The following is a 21,434-nucleotide window of genomic DNA, read 5'->3' as shown; positions in this document are numbered from 1 at the left end:
TCTCCTGACCCTTCCTACTTTACACCTACACTGAGACCACTGTGTGCCACTGTTAAGATCCTACGATTTTCTTTTAATAGAGAAGTCATATATATCCAAGCATGTTGATGTAACGAGGTTCATTTACCGCCCTATAATACAACACAGTACACCAAAACTGAGTCATCCTCTCATTACAGCCTCATACCACACATAAATAAAGTATAAGGGACTCCCACAAACCAAAGTGATTTTAGAATTTTTTGCATTAAGAACATGCATGGTCCTAATATATTCCTATAACTTAACAATTTACTGGGTTTGTTTTTAAAGAAGAGCAGGCTGCAGAATACTAACTGAATACATTTGTATGTTATCATACAAATCAGGGCGGTCCAAGTTCAGCAGTCATTGCATTGACATCCAACTTTTGAGGTCCCTTTACCCTCTTGCTGCTGTTTGCAGCTTCTTTTCAATACCTCCCCTGCACCATCACCCAAAATCATCACCTTCTACTTTCTGTGTAAGAAGGTCATAGAGTCACAGAATAGCCTGAGTTAGAAGGGACCTCAAAGATCATCTAGCTCCAACCCCCCTGCCATGGGCAGGGACACCCTCCACTAGACCCAGTTGCCCAAAGCCCCATCCAACCTGGCCTTGGACACTGCCAGGGAGGGGGCAACCACAGCTTCTCTACACAGCCTGTGCCAGGGCCTCACTGCCCTCACAGGGAAGAGTTTCTTCCTCATGCTCAATCTAAATGTACTTTCCTTCAGCTTAAGGCCGTTACCCCTTGTCCTATCACTACACGTCCTTATAAACAGTCCCTCTCCAGCTTTTCTGTAGGCCCCATTCAGGACTATAAGGCTGCAATAAGGTCTTTCATCCTTCTCTCTTTCTGCCATACAAATAGCCCTACTTTCCATTTCTTTCATTGGCAACAGTTGCTCCTGCTCACACCATTCTGAGACTGCTAAACCATTGCTCGAGAGGGCATAAATCTGTGAGAGCTGCTGCTGCCAAGCAGGGCACACAGCTGCTGCAGGAAGCATGGGGCACCCATTGCTGCTGATGGCTTCCCTCCTGCAAGCAGCAGCTGCAAGCCTGGATCCCTGGGAGGCGGGGGAAGGAAAGGACTTCAGGACTGGGACTGCACTCGCTGCACAAATGCCTCTCCATCTCCTTTGGGAAAGGGTAGCAGGCTACAAGGATGGATGGATTCACGGGGTACAACTCTACCCATGGGATGGGTGTTGGGATCAACTACTATGTGCCAGATGTTAGAAGACAAAAATAAATTGAATGTTTTGCCAAATTAACTGCATCTCAAAGAGACTTGTAGCCGAAGTTTAGAAAGTTGAACTGAGTAGGTAAATACAAACCAATCTTAGTGTGAATACTCCATTTCTCAGCAATGACTTACTCTCACTTGACTTTGTTGTTCCTGAACATGGGTAAGAGTAAAATAACTGAAACTTCAGTTTTGTTAAAATGTATAATTGGGGTTTTTTTTGAAGAGTCTGGGCCATTATTATTTGGATTATTTTGTCTATGATTAGCCTACGCCACTATTTTCACCCTCTCTGCTACATCCAGAATGCTGAAAGAATGGATATGCAAATATCATTGGAAGTTGCCAGGAAAAGTTAAAACTTCAGTCTTTCATATTTGAAAAGTTTTTCTTTGGTTTTTCATACTGATGTGGAAGCCTAGACATTTTCCAAGCCTTGACAGACAGTCTGATTTTGTGTGCTCTCTGCCCATCTTGGAATGCATAGCTGAGACAATAACCAAAACCCCTAAACTCTAATAGCGTCATATGAAGGAGCTGCCAAACTTCAATCTTCCTCCTTGTTCTGATTCTTCTCACAACTAACTCTATGGAAATCCAGCCAAATAGGAGCTCAACACTAGTGAAAACTTAGCAAACTAGCTGGTAAGAAAGAGCTATACAGACCTATCTACATCTCTTTTTCCTAAAACCTCCAAACTCTGAACATGGATCTCATGAGATACTAAGATTTTTAAAAACAATTTAACCCCTCACCCATTATAACTGAGAAATACTGAAATCAAGGTAGTTACTTTGTGGCTTTGGTCTTTAATTACTCCCTGGTGAGAATAAAAGTTCCCTGTGCAAACTAGGGAGCTTATAGTTCACCACAGTTATGAAAATTCAGAAGTGGAGGTCATTACTTCCCCCATTAAGAGAAGAACAGAGCACACTCCCATTCATATGCCTTCCTCTGATGGGATAAAAGTTTCTTTCCATGAATGTAGGCATACTGTGAACAAAATTTCAATTACATCTTTTTTCTTCATAATTCTTTATAGAATCACAGAATGGTCTGGGTTGGAAGGGATCCCAAGGATCAGAGAGTTCCAACCCCGCTGCCACAGGCAAGGCCACCAACCTCCAGGCCTGAATCTACACAAGGTTGCCCAGGGCCCCATCCAACCTGTCCTTGAACACTTCCAGGGAAGGGGCATCCACCACCTCTCTGGGCAGCCTGTGCCAGCACCTCACCACTCTCTGTAAAAAAACTTCCCCCTAATATCTAATCTAAACCTTCCTTCCTTTAGCTTCAATCCATTATCCCTTGTCCTGTCATTGTCTACCCTTTTAACAAGTTGATTCCCCTCCTGTTTCTCTGCTCCCTTCAGGTACTGGAAGGCTGCAATGAGGTCCCCCCACAGCCTCCTCTTCTCCAGCCTGAACAAGCCCAGCTCCCTCCACATCTCTTCGTAGGGGAGGTGCTCCAGCCTCTTCATGGCCCTCCTCTGAACCCTCTCCAACAGTTCTACATCTTTCTTGTATTGAGGCCCCAGATCTGGACACAGGACTCCAGGTGGGACCTCACAAGAACAGAATACAGAGGGACAATCACCTTCCTGTCCCTGCTGGCCACCCCTCTTCTAATGGAGCCCAGGATACCATTGGCCTTCCAAGGTGCAAGAGCAAGCTTCTTCAGCTTATTACACCACAATTTTTAAATATACGATCTTAATTTAAATTAATCAGTTGAATGCCTAAGCATAAAAAACTTTGTCACTGCAATGATACCGTATTTAATTTCTTGATTTGACTAAAAGAGTCATTTCACAATGTTTAATGGATGTAAATGAAACTGATTTGACGTACAACAAATATTGAGCCAAGGACTTGAAGGATCTCACAGCAATTTCTGCAAAATTTAAATGTAAAAAACCTGAGCACCAATCTGATTTACCTACGCCTAACCCCCTATAAAAAGTTCTTACTAAATAAAGCCTTAGTGCAGTTCAGCAGAATTACAAGAGTATCTGTGAAAACTGGACACATACCAAGGAACTTACTGACCTAGAAACAATGTCTGTAAAAGCACACATTGATCACATAAATACCACCTGGCCACCAGCAGAAATCCTCTCTAGCTGCTGAGGATTGCCAGGGATTCTGGGGTACCTCAGCATTCGTTCAAAGGCTCCAAAATACACCCCAAGGGTTTTGCCTAACCCTGACACAGTGCTGTCAAGCTCGTCGTGTGCAGATCCCTCCCTCCCTCGGCAGGGGAGAGCAGGTTTGGCACCCTAGGGAGGGTGCAAGGACCATATCAGGGCTCAGTCAGTCAGGGGACAGAGACACCAATGGGCACATACAACTTGGGGGTGGGATGTGCTTTAGAGAAAGAAACAGTCAAACTGTAATTAAAGCCCATCAAAAATTACCACAGTATAATGGAAATTTTTTTGAGTCTCCAAATAATATGAGGCCAATCCACATAATATATGGAATACTTACAGTGGGAAGAATATAAAAGGATATTTTAAAAATACATTTCAAAAAAAAAACAGGTAAAAGACTGAAACATTTGAAAATGAGATTATCAAGCCTAAGCAAGCTGTTGGAAAATCATAGCATAGTTTATTCTTATGCTGACTAAATATTAAAATATTAGACAAAGTTACCGCAAAAGAATAGAGATGTTAATCCCAGGTCAACTACACACCCACTGAGTGACTATTATACAGGCTATTATACAATTCTGTGATTCTGTGAGAGAAATTGGGAATAAAATTGAGTCTGTGAAGAAGAGAGGGATGGGAGAGGCCCTTTAAGAGTTGGTTTTATTTCTCATTATCCTACTCTGTTTTGATTGGGTAATAAATTAGATGCATTTTTTTCCACATTGAGTCTGTTTTGCCCGTGACATTAATTGCAGAGTGATCTCTTCTTGTCCTTATCTTGACAGATAAGTCTCTCATTATGCATTTTCTCCCCCATTTAACTGAAAAGGTGGGATGATAGAATGGCTTTGGTGGGCATCTGGCCTCCAGACAGGGTCAACCCACCACAGATATAAATTAATTTATCACAGTTCAAAACAGGAATTTGAAAATATAAAACAAAATCATTTTTTAAAAGCTGGGAATAAATCCAAGTCTATTATGAAAATTTGCTGTCTTTTCAAAAAGAAAGCTCACACAATTGCAATTATGTCTTTTGGGTTTTTTTCTAAATTTGTGTGCCACTGATATGCGTAAAACATTTAATAGAGCATGGAGTGCTCCTCAACATTTCATTCATCAATCACTAATCTATTAATACATCTTATTCAACAATAAGATTAGATTTAATTATAAGATTATTGGACTACACGAACACAACAGTAACCCTTACCTATGACATGACAGAACAAGAGGAATAATGATTTTTTGAGGATGACCGCTGTGCCAGAGTAAAACTTCATACTGGAATAGAAGACACTTAAGAGCAAAATAAAATACCATTGCAAAAGTATGTCACAGCAAGCTGGAAATTAAAGATCAGTTAGAGATACTGATTCTTTTGGATTGTACTACTTTACCAGAAGAATTAGAGCTCAACCTTTAACATTAGCCAGCTACACCTATGTCTGGAAATGGAAATACAACACACCCCCCCGATTTCCAAAAATGCAGAGCATCAGCACTTCCATGTGAAAGTCAATAAAACAATAGGTATGCAAACTGTCAAATGAAGGAGAAAAATTTTTAAATATCATACCATTGATTTGTCATGTGTCTTCAAGAGTAATTTTACTCACTGCTTTCAAAGCTCATTGAACATAATATACTTGTTACTTTTTACTTTTACTTTACGGCATCTAAAGGGTTGTGGAATCTAGCACTCCAGAAGGAGAAAAAAAACCTTTAAACCAAACATTTCCTCTGACTCTTAAGACCAGAAACACCAGGTAGAACTAAATCAAGTTCAGGAAACCCTCATTTCAGAGTGCTTGTTCCAGAATAAGTCCTGGATCCTGACTCACAGTTTGTGCAGCCATTCCATTCACAATCATCACTGTCTTATACTACATAATCATTTGAGAAAACCCATTCTCTCACTCTGGAGGTATTATAAAATAAACTTTTTATTAATTGTAAAATTATTTATTGTTGCCTTTCTTTGAATGGAAAACTTTCCACTTCCTACAAGGACATGAGAACATTTCTTTTTTTCCTCCCTTTCAAGTATTTAAAAAGGGTTTTTTGATGCTCTATTGTCTGTGCTCAGAAAGGTAATTTCTAAAAATACTTGCCCCCCCCCAACCTAACTGACTATACAGGACCCAGTAAAGTTGATGGAACTAAAAGCACTGCCAATGTGCAAAGCAAAGAAACACAAACCCAAAATATTTCACTAGTTTTCAGGCATGGCAATCATAGAAGTAACTTATGTTCTGTATACACTTTTAAATATTTAAAGCAGGTTTTCAAGCTAATTGCCTACACAAGCCAGAGAGTAAAAATAGATGATTCTCCAAACTGAAGAACACGGAATAATCTGTCATCCTTTGTATCCAGAAATTAAAACAGAAAATCACAGTACACATAGTAAATTCTTTAAAATGCCCATTATTACTCTATTAAGTTTCCCTACTTGTAGTAATACAAGAAAACCCCCTATCTTTGAATTCTTTGGTGAAAGAGTGTTACCCTGCACTGCCACAAATACATTTTCACACTATCACCAACTTTAGGAAAAGCCCTAGCATGTTGTTCTTTCTGTATGTTGGAAATTATTTAAAAGTTATCTACGTCAATAAAATGTTTTGCCTGGCAAAATAAGAATTAGCTTCGCATTTATAGTTGTTTTCAACTCAATCCTGTATTTTACAGAAGTGCCTACTGAGTTAGAAAAACAAGGGCTTAGGGGAGAATACAATGTAACAAATCTATTTACACTGGGGGAGTTGAAGTGACTATCCCAAACCAAAAAAGCATGAATGAAAATCCATATTCTCTCCTTAAAGCACCTAAATTTTGTTGTGGTATCTGAGTTTGTTTTGATTTGGTTTTGTTTTCTTCCAGAAATTATTGTTTTATAGAGTTCTGTAAGCATTGTCAAAAGGAGGTCATATATGGATCTAGAGAAATGTTCTTCACAGTAAGGAGCACCATAGTAGAGCTCTACTTTCTCACTGCTTTTCCAAAGCCTATCCTAGGACAATGATTAGGATCTCTGAATGGCTGCAGAGTATAAAAGTAATTCCACAAATAATAGTTGAGTAAATTATTCTGTAAATAATAATAGCTAACAATGCAGAAAACAGGGTAAGAAATTCCTGAATGACAGTTTTCAGGTATGTCACAGAAAGTTTCCTTATATGTAAAGCAAGAGAACTTAGATTCTCTGTAAAACAATACCATTCCTAGAAATACAATTTATTCTAATTATACTTATAAATGGCTACAATTCTTTTAAATAGTCATTATCTCTTGGACTCAAATACATTTTAGCAAACAGAACTAAATGGAAGCTCCATCAACAGCTATTATCTTTCTGTTTTGAATTTGACACCCTTTTATTTCTTTAGATGTCCCCCTGTCATATTCATTCAATTGCAGAATAGAAATTTTCAACCACACCAGTCATTATTTCATCGTGTCTATAATGCTTCTTCTCTAAAATAATAATGTGTAATCTTTTCAGTATTCCCTTCAGAGACATTATTTCTTTATTATTATTATATCCTCTTTGTTCCTGTTGCACCAGCTTGGCCTAGATTCTCCAACCAGGTATACACCCTGGAAAGTTTGCCTAGAGACTTCTCACAAGTAACCAGTCTGAGGAGGAAGCCAGCCAGTTTCTCCACTCCTCATTCCAGCCCATCTTGAAAATGGTACAGATGAAATTTGAGGCACAGCAGTGCAAACGCATGGAAGACACCGTGCCAACCACCACTTATTATTCACTGATTCATTATACACAAGGCTTGACCAGGGTCCAACATGTGTGACTGAAATCTGGAGAAGTTCTTTGGTTCAACATTAAACCAAGTCCTCTCGGAGTTGCCCTCAGCTCTGTTAGGTATTCCCATCTACATCCCAGGCTAAAAACTCTGTTTAGGGGCCAAGCAAGGAACGACCAGTTCAAGTTATCTTCCAGCTGTTCATCACTTTGCTTAGCCTCCTACTTCAGATACATGCATGCCTCTGAAGTGTCTGTTTTCTTAAGGAATAAATAACTAAGCATCTCTCCACAAGTCTTTTACCTTTGATGCTCACTGCAATTTTTTTTAAAGATCACTAATAAATATAAAGAAGCACAGAACCTATTACAGAATCTTATGCCACCCCACTGTTAACCTCCTGAGACAATTAAAATGAGCCAGTAAGCATACTCTCTTTTCCATCTCCCAGCCAGTTTCTTAGCATACTTTTGAGGCACAACTACTTAATTCTTTTAGTTGTTTCTTTCAAGGAGTATTTCCAAAGAAAATACATCACAACCTGTAGTCTTTATCCACTGTTTAGCTGAGATGTTCAAGGAACTCTTAATATAATATTAAGATGCTCTCTGTCCTCTTCTTGTTCCATGGTGAATCTAAGGATTTCCCAGTTTTCAGATGTGTTCAAACATAGAATATTCTAGTTCAAAGCACAAGTGTTTATATTGTCATTGTTTCCTAAAGGCATCTAAAATATAATAAACTTTAAAGCATTTTAAACTAAAAATATTTCCCCCCCAAAAAAAATTTTGCATCTTAAGATTACAAAATTAAGAAAACAATTATTAGAATAGAATTATCTCTTTGATAATTTGCGGCCTAATGCATTTTAGTGCCTGTTTTCAAATGTTTACAAGATAAATGATACACACAGTAGCTAAATTAGATTTTTTCTTGTTTGATTTGTAAAATTGCACACATTATCAAAAATTTCTAGGCTCTTCACTTATTTTCTTTTAAAGAAAATAATAGTAATTTGCTTTATTATTCTCAATAACTCACAGCAGCAGTTTTGGATCAGTTGCAGTTTGAGTGCTGCAACTTCCCTGGCTGGGTAGGAAGTACAGCTACCCCAGGGCAATATAGATTTCTGGCTATTTCATTAGGTCTTGTTATGAAAAAGGACACTTTTGCAACCACCTGTAAAATGCAAAGCTGTTTCCTCCAATTATCCAAGCAACTAGCTTAAAATAATATTTTAAAAACCCTCAGTTTATCCCTTTGAATTTAATAATTTTCTCTTTCACAAGCAATGATGGAAAAAACCTACAATAGTTTATTTATTAATTTTCTATGATGTTTTATCCCACCTGCAACAGTATCCATGGGAGGATGTTTTCTTGACTGTAAATTAAATTGTACTCTCATCATAACCCCTTTTTATTTTAGGTAGATAATGTGATCTAGGCTAATCTTACCTGAACCATATTTTGATTTTTTAAAAAATTTTTTTAGATTTTTGTATCAACTGGTTAAGATTAATCTTCTCTTCAAGAAAACATATATTCATAATGACAGTCTCCACAGCAAACATATATTCCACCCACTCCACAGCCCTTCTAGAGATGAGAGATGTAACTTTTTAAAAAAAAATTGAAAGAGCAAGGCAGCAGAAGTTGTTGGCTCCTCTGCCAGGCACAACCTCAGAAGTCACCACCGGCGTATTTCTGATTGTGGTTCACATTTCTGCTGTATCACCACATGTTTGGCTGAAGTTCTACAGTTTTGTCAATGGCTGAATTAAAAAAAACAACAAACCAGCTCAAACATTTTTGTTCTATCATGTTCTGTGTAGACTTGTGCAAAGTACGTTGAAAGTGAGCCTTGTAAAACATAGCCTATGCTGCACTGTGCTCCGTTGCTCCTAAGTTTTGACACAGCAGGTCTGACAAACAAGTCCTCAGAAATTACTTTTGTCTCATACTGGTAGAAGTACTGCAGGAGGATGTAATAGCTTAGTAGTTATAGAATCCTAGAATCATAGAATGTGTGAGGTTGGAAGGGACCTTTAGAAGGCCATCTAGTCCAACCCCCCTGCATTAAGCTGGGATACCTTTAACCTGATCCGGTTGCTCAGAGCTTCATCAAGCCTGACCATGAATGTCTCCAAGGACGGGGCTTCCTAAGGTCTAATCTAAACCTCCCCTCCTCTAGTTTAAAACCATTGTCCCTTGTCCTATCACTCCATGACTTTACAAAATGTCCTTCCTCGGCTTTTCTGGCATCCACTTCAGGTACTGGAAGGCCACTATAAGGTCTTTCCTGAGCCTTCTCTAGGCCAAACCACCCCAACTCTCTCAGCCTGTCGTCAGAGGAGAAGTGCTCCAGCCCTCTGATCATTCTCGTGGCCCTCCTCTGGACCCCATACAAGAGGTTCATGTCCTTCTTGTGCTGAGGGACAAGTTCTGCAGGTGGGGTCTGAGCAGAGCAGAGTAGAACAGGGAGAATCTCTTCTCCTGACCTGCTGGTCACATTTCATGCAACCCAGGATGTGATTGGCCTTATGGACTGCAAGTGCCCATAACAGTCAATAGAAATTTAGACTCCAGACCCTCAGTCAGTCAGTGTAAAGTGATGCAAAGTCAGAAACACATGCAGCTAAGAGCTTCATGTTTACCAGTGTAAACACACAGGACCTGCAGGTGTAATACTAATTTCAGGGAAAATAACTGGAGTATTTCCATCAACTTAGGGTGAGGATCTTACTTCCAAACTGAGTATTTCTTAAGAAAGTGACTACCTTTCTTTTTTTGATAATACATTATATTCAGAGTTTGCATTAATGGTTTTTCAGGGACATAATTTAAACAAAGAAAAAGCATGTCTTGGTTTCCCTCCCCAGGGACACATCCTCTCCCTCATTGTCACTTCCAGAAGGCTGACAAAAATAAGCCTGTCCTTAAAGGACCAGTAGGTTGGGTCATATTATAATATGAGATTGGGAAAGCAAGGAACAGGAATTGGACCGGGCTTTTTAAAGTAGCTACCTTTTACATCAGCTTAGCTCTATCCAGAGTCTAGATTAATGAATGTAACATCCAGCTGAGGCATCTCTGTTCCAAGGAGTGGAGAATGGGAGAAGGCAGAAAAAGAAAATCAGTCTCTACTCAGGACAACAGCTCTTAACACTCAAGCAATCCCATCACTTTATTATTACTATAAATAATAATAAATTATTGTGACAGTGATGGCCTGTAAGATCAGAGATTTTCTCAAGAAGTTCTCAATCCTGAAGCACCAAGTAAAGTCATAATAATCTGTACCAGAAATGGCACAAGCGATGGGGTGGGTGGTGAGACAAAAAACCAGAACAATGTGGGGTAACAGATCAATTTTCTACAGACCATCCAGTCTACCGCATTACTTAACACTTTTGCATTTATATTAAGCCAGAAAATACAGATAAACAAGAAATTGGCAACACTTCAGAATATTGGCTTAGTTAGAGTAAAGAAACTGAAGAATTCAAAAATTACAACAGTAAAACAGATAGAAAAATGTGATGGTAGGTTAAAATGTTGCAATAAAGTACAGAAGGGAAGGAATAATGTGAACTCTTAAAGAATGGAATCTAAATGAAATGCAATTTATGAAGAAAAAAATCAACAAAGGTGTCTTTAGGGCTGATTAAATGAAAAGGGTTTTACTCTTAACTCTCAGTGATTTGCTAAATGAACACACAATAGAAAAGATACAAAATTACACACTGCTGCGTTTGACACGGAGCTTTAACCAGTAATTTCAGAAGTTGGGCAGGCTTTACAAAGGACTTTAACCCATTTCATTGGCTTTTTGTTTGCACTAATAAAATACTTGGTTGCTTTCCAGATCAGTCAGCAGAGATCAAGCAACCATCCAAGTTCACTGTACAAACACACTGAAAAAGGAAGTTCCTGTCTTAGGCCTTTTTTCGGAATAACATTTTACTTCTTAACAAACTACAAAGCAAAAACAAACAAAAGGAGGGCTCAAAGCTGCTTCTGTCCTTACAAGACACTAAAAATAAATCTGACAAACTGTAACACATCACCCCAACTTTCCTCTAGCTTCACTGCCTGCTCTAATTCATGCAGCAACGAGCTGCTGCAACTCTCCTCTCCCTTTTGTTTTTTGAGAGCATTATATGCATAGCTTGGGGTCCACCAGGACAATTAACATAGTTCACACCCAACACACCTTTGTCTACTGCCACCCTTTTCCTACAGGGCTCAAGAGAGTGGCCTGATTACTGTGCTAATGACAGTAGACTGCTTCTCATGTAATGCCCAACACCCAGGCAGAGAGTAGGAGAGGAAAGGAAGTAACTGGGAGATATACCTGGGAAGGAAGTGGGTGGGCTGCCCTCACCCTAAGGAACAGGGAGCAGCAGAGATCCTTTAAGTTCAGCTTAGCATTTTATTGAGACCATATCTTTCTCCCCATTTCCAGTTGCCTTTGTAAGCACCTCTATGCATGTTTGGTTCCTATCGAGACACAAGCTATGGGATACTTAACCAAGCAGCAGACACGATTGTCCTTGGGTGCTAGAGCGGATGTTTGGTTTGCAGAATCTGTGGGGTTTAATGCCATAAGCTGCTTTGGGTAAGGGAGAGAACAGGTAACAAACAGAACTTAGGTTCAATAATTTTTCTCCTGATGTCCAGCTTTTGTTTTGGTGCTATTGCCATTGTTTTGAGATAAAAACAGCACCGTTAACTGAGTGAAAAAGCAGCAGACACCCTTGTTCCTTGCAGAGCAAAATACTCCAATCACCTTGCTATTGTCAGGCAGCCTACTGCTCTTGCAGGTTATCAATCTAAACTCACATGTGCAAGGAGGGAGAAGCCAATGCCACCGTGCACGCCAGTGGTGCTTGTCTGTCTAATGAGTGATGTGATTCACTCCATTTCTTGTATTTCTGTCCTTCCTGTATGCCAGCCACCAGCCTGCCTTTTTCTAAATATAGCAACACATGCAGCTAGATGTGCTTTTCTTGCTCTTTTTATACTTCGAGCGTTTTGCACGCCTTCCTGCCCAAAATCTCCCTTCTTGTGGCATTTATTTTCATCCACGTGTTGGACATGGTTAACCAAATAAAAACTGGAGCACCTATAGGGTCACACAGAAAAAAATAATACAGTAAGCAACTAGAATTCACCAAACAATACTATTCACCTGGTTTATGGTCAAGTTTTGCAGAAGGTGAACAATCAGTCCAGTTTTTTAGTCCTTTCTAAAATGGCAAGACAGCTGACCAGCTTTGTGTGGCTGACAGTTTCACTTCTTGTGTACTCTTTTAAATAGAGCTTCCATGGATATTTGTAAGTGTACTATACCTAAAACATTCACAAGAAAATTCAAAACCTAATTTTTCATTCCACTTTGATGAAATAAGCTTTCAAAAACTTTAAAGGTATCATAATCTATTGTTACATGAGGCTACTTTCTTTCCTAGTTTTGAGAAATATGCCTTGCTTGGAGTAACCATTATCACTCTTTCCACATCATTTCAGTTTGTTGGTGTTGTTTTTCCATTTCATTCATCCATTTAAGTATCACTTTGATTAACTTGTAGTAACAGTTGATGATCACCACATATTTCATAAAAACCCCCAGAACCATGGCAACGCGCATTCAGTGATCCATACCCACTTACCCTTCTTAGACTGTAGATTATTACCCCATCAGCTCTGTTTTCAAGAGCAAGCCTTTAAAATATGAGCATTCAATGGAATGATTTTCTTTGTTAAAAAATACATTTTGGACTGCAGTTAAATTTTAGTGTGCTGAAACCACCAGCTCCCAGAGCAAGCATTACTGCTACTTTATTCCCCTGGCACCCTGCATAATTATTTGCTGGTTGCCTTTTCTGAGATTGTAGGGACTTTGGAGCAAGAACTGCATCATGGTAGTTTGCCTCATGAAAAGCACAACTAGGTGCTACAATAAAGCCAATATTTCCTAGTAATTACAGTCATGGGATTTTCCTATGCATATAAATTTGTGGGGCTTTTTCCTGGTGTGTACTCTGATTATAAATGAAATTTAAAAGAAAGGGAAAAAAAAATAGCCAGGCTGGAAAAAATGAAGAACAAACTAAAGAGTTTCACTGTCCTAAACTAGGACTAAAGTACTGACAGGAGTCACACAATTCAAAAGCAGTCACATCAATAATCTAAAAATTTGGAACACCTTTCATATTAGTAGTTTAAATGTTTTTCCCAATAATCTTCAAAAATCAAAATCTAAATAAAAATAATCTAAAAAATATTTTGAAGTGGAATATTTCTTTTTCTAGAATCTTTCAAAATCATTCCTTCCAATAGCAATTTCTGTTTTGACTAACTGGATTTTTCCAAAACACGTGTTTTGATAAAGAATTCCTAAAACAGCTCAAGTAAACAGTTATTTTTCAAAAGATGCTTTTGTCTTCCTGACAGCATCCCCCAAGTGGAAGCAGGAAGTCTGAAAATTAACAGAAGGTGTATGTGGAGGAGGTGGGAAGTTTGGGAAGAGTGCGCCAAATGCCAGATCTATCATCTGCATTATTAATATGTCAGATCTGGTGCCCATGAAGATGAAGGTATGAATTCGATGGCGTTTCTGTACAATGAATATCGCCCATGACGTATGATTCCCGAGGTCATGTTGAAAATGTGATGAGGCATCCATTTAAGACAGAAGGAATGTCCTGAGTGAGGAGTGAAACAGGATCCTGAACTGTGACAGCCTCTTGCAGGGGAGGGAGGGAAGCATCAATTTACTACATTTTAATGAATAGCAGTGTGAAGTTAAAAATAAAAACAGCCAGGAGAAGAGCGCAGCTTTAATGAACAGGCAAGAGAATGTGTCAGCTCAGAAAGCTTCAAGACCAGCCTAGTCCTTGAAGACACGGCTGCCTCTCTTGGCTTCTCTCTAAATAAAGGTCCACTCTGGCCATGCAGAATAGCTGAGTTGGAGCCTGGGCTTCCCTGAGAAAGACATGTCTCCAAGAAATCCTAAAAAGCTAGGAAAAGAAGCTGATGTCAGATATAAATGCAAAGTATTTTTCTTTTGCAATTTTGTTTCCAAGTTCTATAATTACAGAATAGCTGCATGCTTTGGATGTTATCCCCAAAAGTGTTCCAGATGAGCACAACTGCCTGCAAAGCCAGAACAATTTTTTATATTTGGCATCCATTTCCCAGCAGACTGCACAGCTCAGCTTGGGGATTGGTGCTGGTGTATCAGGACAGGGAGGGAAAGCCTCAGTTAATGTACTTAAACTAATATCCCTCCTGTAGCCGACAGAAAGTAGAAACATACTGCACATTTTTGGGCAACTATAAATTGTGGCTATCTCACTGGTTCTCCTTTTTTGACTGATATCTTAAGATCATGTGAAAATTTAAGTGTGAGAAATGTCTTGCATTGCCATCATCCCTAGGGTCCATCAGCAGTCCTCAATGTTAGCTGCCCAAACAAATGCCTATTAAGAGCTGAGGGATGTAGTGGCAGCTGAGGAAACCGTTGAGATCCCAGTGAAACAGGCAAACTCATCTCAGCTGGTATTTTATTTATCACTACCATTCTTGGACAGGTCTTTCCACTTACACCTAATGCGCTGTAACGGTGCCCTTGTCGTACCACTATTACCAGAGCGGAAGGTCGGTGGGAATGATTTAATCATTTGTGGTTATTGATCTATCCCAAAAAGTCCTCTGTGTCCCAATTTATTTTTAACACCATGAGGCAAAAACCCAAGATGTTGAAGGCAACACTTATCAATCACTTCACCAGGAACAACACCATACTCCAAAACACATTATTTATCCCAAAACCATCACATTTGCAAACATGTTCCTCTACCTCACCTGCTCAGAAACTCACACACTGGCATCTCTTGCATTTTCCCCTCCAGCTTTGTTTGCATCCTCTGAGATTTACATTCCTTCTTTAGCCCATGCAAAGGAAGAGATATTCCTGGCATCCCTATGTGCATTACCATGGTTACCTAGTTCATCTGCAGCAAAACGGGTTGGTCCATGACCTGACACCACAGCTCCAGGAGTGTATTCCTCCCTTGTCCACTGCTTTGCAACTTCTCCCACTGCAGCTTTCCCATTCCATCCCCACCCCCCATCCCCCCCACCCAATTTGTTTCTCTCCCCGCTCTAAAAATCTGAGCATAAGTAACAGTGGGGCACTGAACACAAAGTCTCCCAAAGTTTGTGCCTACATAGCTTGCCAATAAATGTGGGTTTTGGCAGGCTTGGTCCTTGGTTTTCAAGCAATTTTTCCAGCAAACTGTCATCAATAGCACATCTGCAGATTTTACCTGCTGCGTTTTATTGGAAGATACAGTATTACACTTGAAAATTTATCCTCTAAAGCATGCTTCGGAAAATGTCTGTGATTACAAAACAACCTGGGTCTGCCAGGGAAGAGCAAAAGTTTGGGGCTTAAGAATGAGGACCACAAAGTCTTAAATGAGGGTCTCAGCTGGGTGGGGGAAACAAACAGCTTCCTCCACAGAAGCTGTTTGGGTTTCATTGGTGTCACAAATGCTATAGTACAACTGCAAGAATCTGTCATCTACTGAGACATTAACATGCCATACATCAAATCTAAATAAGATCTCACATCAAATGAGGTATAAACAACAAAATATTGATAAAATATAATGAAGACAGAATTCAACCCAGGGAAAAAACATGTGTAACTCCACAACTGGCTCAAATTTTCACTTAAACAAAACGTCTTTCAAGTAACATCATTCTCACAGGGTTTTTTTCCCCAGGCAATCTTTATAACAAAATAGATATGTAAACTGTTATGAAGAATTCCTGCTCACATCACTCATCTATTCCCATAATCTAAGCTTCTAACATTAGTAACAAATTTGACCTATTTAAAGAAACTTAAAGCAATGATGTAAACTCTGAAAGTGGCACACAGAATATGCATACCACAGTGTCGGGGCAAACACCGATGTATCTTATGGGGATTCTGAAAACACAAATACCAATGAATCTCTGTGAGGAAAGCAAAAGCTGGCAAAATTTGAAATGGCTTTGTAATCACATAGGTATGTAAAATAAAGTTGTGAAGTTCTCCAGACTTGATTTAACATGGCTGAAACAAGTGGGTAATTAGCATCTGAGCAGCAAAAGAGATCAGTCAAAAGACAAATGTACACAAGAACAGCCAACTCGTACACTTACCTTTTCCATTTATTGTTAATGCTGATGCAATTGTGGGGGTTACTGGCACTGGCAATTGTGGCACTAAGGGATGTATCCTTGGTCGGCTCCCCATCCTAGCACGTTCCGCACCAGGTCCTAATAAAGCTCCCACCGGTTTTTCTGCTGCTACTTCTGGTGCTACAGAGTCGTCTTGATCCTGCTCTATGTGGTCCATTTTATCTGGGCTTTCGTTCTGGAAGCCGTCAACTGTCGTCCGGCTCTTAATTGGACTTTTGGGCACTAGGATTTTAATACCTGATTTTGCAAGGTCCATATTTTTCCTTCCAGAAAGGGATGGTGAATTGTTTTTCCGGAACTTCTGGGTAGCAGAAAGGAGTTGATTATTTTTTGACTCGTGTTCTTTACCCATAACTAAAGATTTTGCAGATGTTTTTGAAAAAGAACTATTGGTAGATCTAGAAATTTGTTTTCTGGCATTATTTGGAGATGTCCTGTTTGTCCTGGTTAATGTGCTTTCTTTCTGCTTTTCATTGTGGCGTCTGTTAAATTCATGTATATATTCCTCACAATTAACAAGGTGCTGCTCTGGCTCCCAAGTATCATCTTCACTGTCGTATCCTTTCCATCGCACCAAATACTCTGTTTTTCCCTTCTTGTTTTTCCTCTTGTCAACAATCCTCTCTACCTGTTGAAAAGAAAAAGTAAACATTAGACATGGGCAGATACCCAGCTCAAGTATGCAACTTGCATGCAAATAATTTAAGTGTAGGTAGATTTAAAAATATTCTTACATTTCTGTAACTCTGTATTGTAGCTCTATAGCTTACAGTCTTTCACTCCTGAGTGGAAATTCCTCTCTTTAAACTTCAGATTGTTACTTCCACCTCATAAAAGATGTTCCCAATAATTGTTCCTCAGTAAGTATTTCATATGCACAAGAATCTGAATATGACACATTACAGCTGACAATCAGCACTGGCCCCAGCAAAGTCTTGACACCAACTTCAACGTGGATAGGATTTCCCTCTCTGAATATAGAGATCATGTTTAAATATCCTGCATGAACACGGTGTGCCTACCTTACAAAACTTATCAATTTGGTATGGTTTGAATAGTTTGCTGGCTTAGCATAAGGTGTATGTGAGAATCTCTTACAGTGAGTTATCCTTGAGCTACCAGGGACAATATGGTAGAGCTCAGAAATTGGGGCAAATACAGAAGTTTGGAGAATTTTTTTAGAAGATGTTCTTGCATAAACCGGGAACTTGTTTTGGCCAGAGTCTTTGATACACATACTTGAACAAATTACTACGCCTCACTTATCTGCAAATAGAGATGATATTTATGTCACAACTATCAAGCATGTACATGCTCCAACTGCACATGGGACCCACAGGCTAGAGGAATTCAGGCACTGGGGTAAAGCAGACAGGGCAGACAGCAGCAGCTGCAGGGACAGAGCCTTATGCCTAGTACCGAAACTCATGCCAATCACGCCAGGCCTGCAGAAAGAGAATTCTTTTACAGAGAAAGAGAAGTAAGTGCAAGGTTAGTCTTCAGATTTCCCCTTTTTATTTCATTTTTTCTCTCCAGCCTGATCTTTCTGGCAGGTCTTCCAGCCCACTTCGTTTCAGTTGTGGGATCAATGCAGCTTTCTTCCCCATCTCTATTTCCCTTTTGGTTATTTAAAACAAAACCCATGGGGAGTGGGACAGGGTTATCACCTTTTAATTAACTCCTAGCCCCTCACGAGCAAAGATCATGCACATAAGCTAAGATTGCACATGCCTCAGAGAACCTCTGAAGGCCAGTAACATTTACTGGAGTGGTATTAACCAAATGGAACATCTGTGTAACAGTTTGGAAAGACAGAAAGGAAATACAAGTATGTATGGTATACATGTATCTGGTGTACATATATGCCATATGATTAATTACCAAAACATATGACTGCTGACAACAGATTGTCTTAAGAGTGCACCTCAGTTTTATATGTGGCACGTTATCATAATGTACTGCCTGGTTTTCAACAGCAAGGTTAGATAATTACTATTATTATAATCTCAGCAGCAATATAACTACACATCCTACAACTTCATGTGATACTCTGCAGGTGGTGTACTACTCTATCCTGTCATTAGGATATTGCACAGCTCTGTTTGCATAGGTCGTAAAAAAACCCAGCAAAAACCAGCAGAGGAATAAAAAACCAGCACAAACTATCAGACTAACTCCACCTTTACCTTGTTACTCAGTTGTGTAATTCAGTATATTATATGGATAGTTAATGCAAATGAAATTGTCCAAATATTATTTAAATGTTAAAATACATTAGATCTATTTTTATTCTGAATATCTCACATTTTAGTAAAGTTACTTGACTTAAAAAAGCACACGGCCAGAAAAATGAAACTGCTATTTTTCTGTGAAAATGTAGTTAAGAACATCTTAATAAAAATGTTACTCCAAATAACTGTCATTATGGAGAACCATACATTCTTTTTTTCTTCTTAGTAAAAACTGTGTAAAAAGATCTTGAAGTATTAAGCCAGATATGTTAAATTAAAAAATAAAAACAACTCAAGAATCAGACTTGATTTATTGTCCAAAAAAACCAGTTGCTGCTATAGTCTTGCTTATCCTCTCTTGACCTTCTAAAACAGATTTTCAAAACATGATTCTCAGAGAAAGATCTTTACTACTAGCAAGGTATTTTATTTTCTAGCAGGAAATCTCTGTAACAAACAGCATCGATTACTGGGCACAAAGTTCTACTAATGTTTTTCAATACTGAAAGGCCACCCATTAAGGACATGCACTTTTCAAGTAGAAAGCCATCCCTCTCATCCAAAAAACCAGACACCTTGTAGAGATAACTGATGAACTCTAGAACAGAAGACACAAAAATCCATGCCCAACCTGATGATTTATGGACCAAACAGAAATGCATAAAGAAAACCATTTCATTTAGCTGTATTGTTCAAGCCAGCAACAAAGCCTACTTTGCCTCACACAGCTCTTCCGATTAAAAGGAGATGTTTTCCTTAAGCCTTTCTTTCTTCTTGAAGACATCTTATTTCTATTTTATTTACAACACAATTATAGCAACTAACCTGTGATGCATAATTCAGCATGTGGCTTCAGAGCTTTAGTGAGGGACTTTTTGGATTGCCTCAATTGGATTAATCTAACTCCCCTAGCAACCCTTCCAAAACTGCTCAGGAATACTCTGCTTCTATACTTTTGCTGGTGATAACAGACACATATGTGTTTCTCATCCAGATTTGGAAAGAGGAAACTGGAATGCTTCCACAATGTACAGAGTATTTGGGTAGAGAACAGGATTATTCATCCTGAACCAGGGGAATATTTAGATTTCGTGGTAAAAACAGAGACCGCAAACCTCTTTTCCTACCGAAAAAGAAAGCTTGCCCAAATCATCCATTTCTACCTTGATGTACAGTAGTCAGATGACATGATATACAGTGCAAGATACCTCATAGTCTTATGCTAGAAGATAGTAGCAACATACATCCAAATATTAAGATGAAACAAAGAACATTACTGGGTGGAGGTGGGGGGTGGGGGAAGTCTACGTACCTACTCCCTGACATGGTGTAGTTTGATGATACAACCAACCTGTTGGAACAGCTAGGTACCATCCACACGGGTAGTACTGCTCATCCCTGGAGCCAACCCAGTGCTTTTCTGATCTTATGTTGAGTTAGTTTTGAGACTTAAGAACTGGCAGTGTCCCTAGGCACCAGGGTAAGACCTAGAACACAACTTTATCATGATCACACAGAACTGCTGGTGACAACTAGTTCATGACAACTCATTTCTACAGTGCCCAATGCCTTCAAACATAAGGCAATATTTCTTTTTAGTAATTAGAAGGTTCTGTACTGCCAGGATTTTCTGCTAATGGTTAGATTTCATGTGTTAGGGAAGAATTGAAACAACAAGGAAAATTGTATCAAGAGGAAAGATAAGACAAGGGTGAGGGAAAGCTGTCAGGCAAACGATCTGGATGGCAAAAGATAACATCTCACAGTCCATTTTAGCATGCCAAGTTACCAGTTTCCCCACATGGGGCACTGGTCAACAACACTCAAAAACTCAGTCCACACTAAAACTGACAGTAAAACAACACACTGCTCAGAGGTATGATCCAACACCGGAGTGCCCAAATTACAATCCTACACACTACAATTATAACTGAGGTTTCCTGTCTGTAAAATGGTAAATTTCCCATCTTCCATGAATGTGGTGAGAATCAGTTTATGTTTGCTTCACTCCCTAAGAAGCAGATTGTTTGACTTTAATTACTTTTTAAAACAAAATAAACTGTAATATATACCTCTGTAAAGAAATGGGCATGAAGAAGATACAGTTGCAGGCCAAAGTGCTTTTTGGCTACAGCTGCGCCAGGCGAAAACAGCAACACTGCAAGTGCTCCTCCCCGTCCTGTGCTCAGAGACAACAGCTCCTCCCCATCTGTCAGCACAACTTCTTGTGTAATTATTCCCTAATGTAGTTCTGTCAAAGTGACCCGGTTTAGATATTAAGAATACCTGAGCTAACGTAGGCATCCTGAAATAACTGGTTTGGAAAGCAGCCACGTATGTGGTATTTTCTGACACATCTAAGAGGAGTGCAACTTCCAGCAGAGGACAACAAACACCTATGGGCAGGACAGGTACAGTAACCTCTTCATTCTGCTATGGCCAGAAGAAAGGACACACAACCTTCATCCACAAGGAAAGAGCAGGTTTTGTTCAGGTCAGTCCAAGTAAGGATGAAATTCAAGAGGGTGTTCTCAGTCCAAAGCATTGTAATTTTGGGCACATTTGTAAACTCTACATAGTCTTACACTGTGTGTAAGTGTGTATATAAATAGGTATTATATATAAAAAGCTCATACTTTAATTAAACAGAAGATCTGAAGTGATTAAACTAAAGGTACAGCTGTCAAGGGGCAGCGGACAAAAACCAGAATGAGCAAAATAAACATATAAGTAGGCATGTAAATATTCAA

The 21,434-nt window shown here is 39.2% G+C and overlaps 1 protein-coding gene across 1 annotated transcript in view; it reads right to left on the bottom strand.

The window, feature by feature from the left end:
* Positions 1-21,434, bottom strand: part of CDYL (chromodomain Y like) — a 115,851-nt gene that overhangs the window by 48,067 nt on the left and 46,350 nt on the right. Inside the window, exon 2 of the mRNA XM_084260053.1 lies at positions 16,415-17,081. Within this exon, the coding sequence (XP_084116179.1) occupies positions 16,415-17,081 (667 nt within the window). The remainder of the gene's footprint in view (positions 1-16,414; positions 17,082-21,434) is intronic.

The sequence above is a fragment of the Gallinula chloropus genome, assembly GCF_964237585.1.
Source record: "Gallinula chloropus genome assembly, chromosome: 2".
Classification (NCBI taxonomy): domain Eukaryota; kingdom Metazoa; phylum Chordata; class Aves; order Gruiformes; family Rallidae; genus Gallinula; species Gallinula chloropus.
This window is presented reverse-complemented; position numbering and strand designations above follow the sequence as displayed.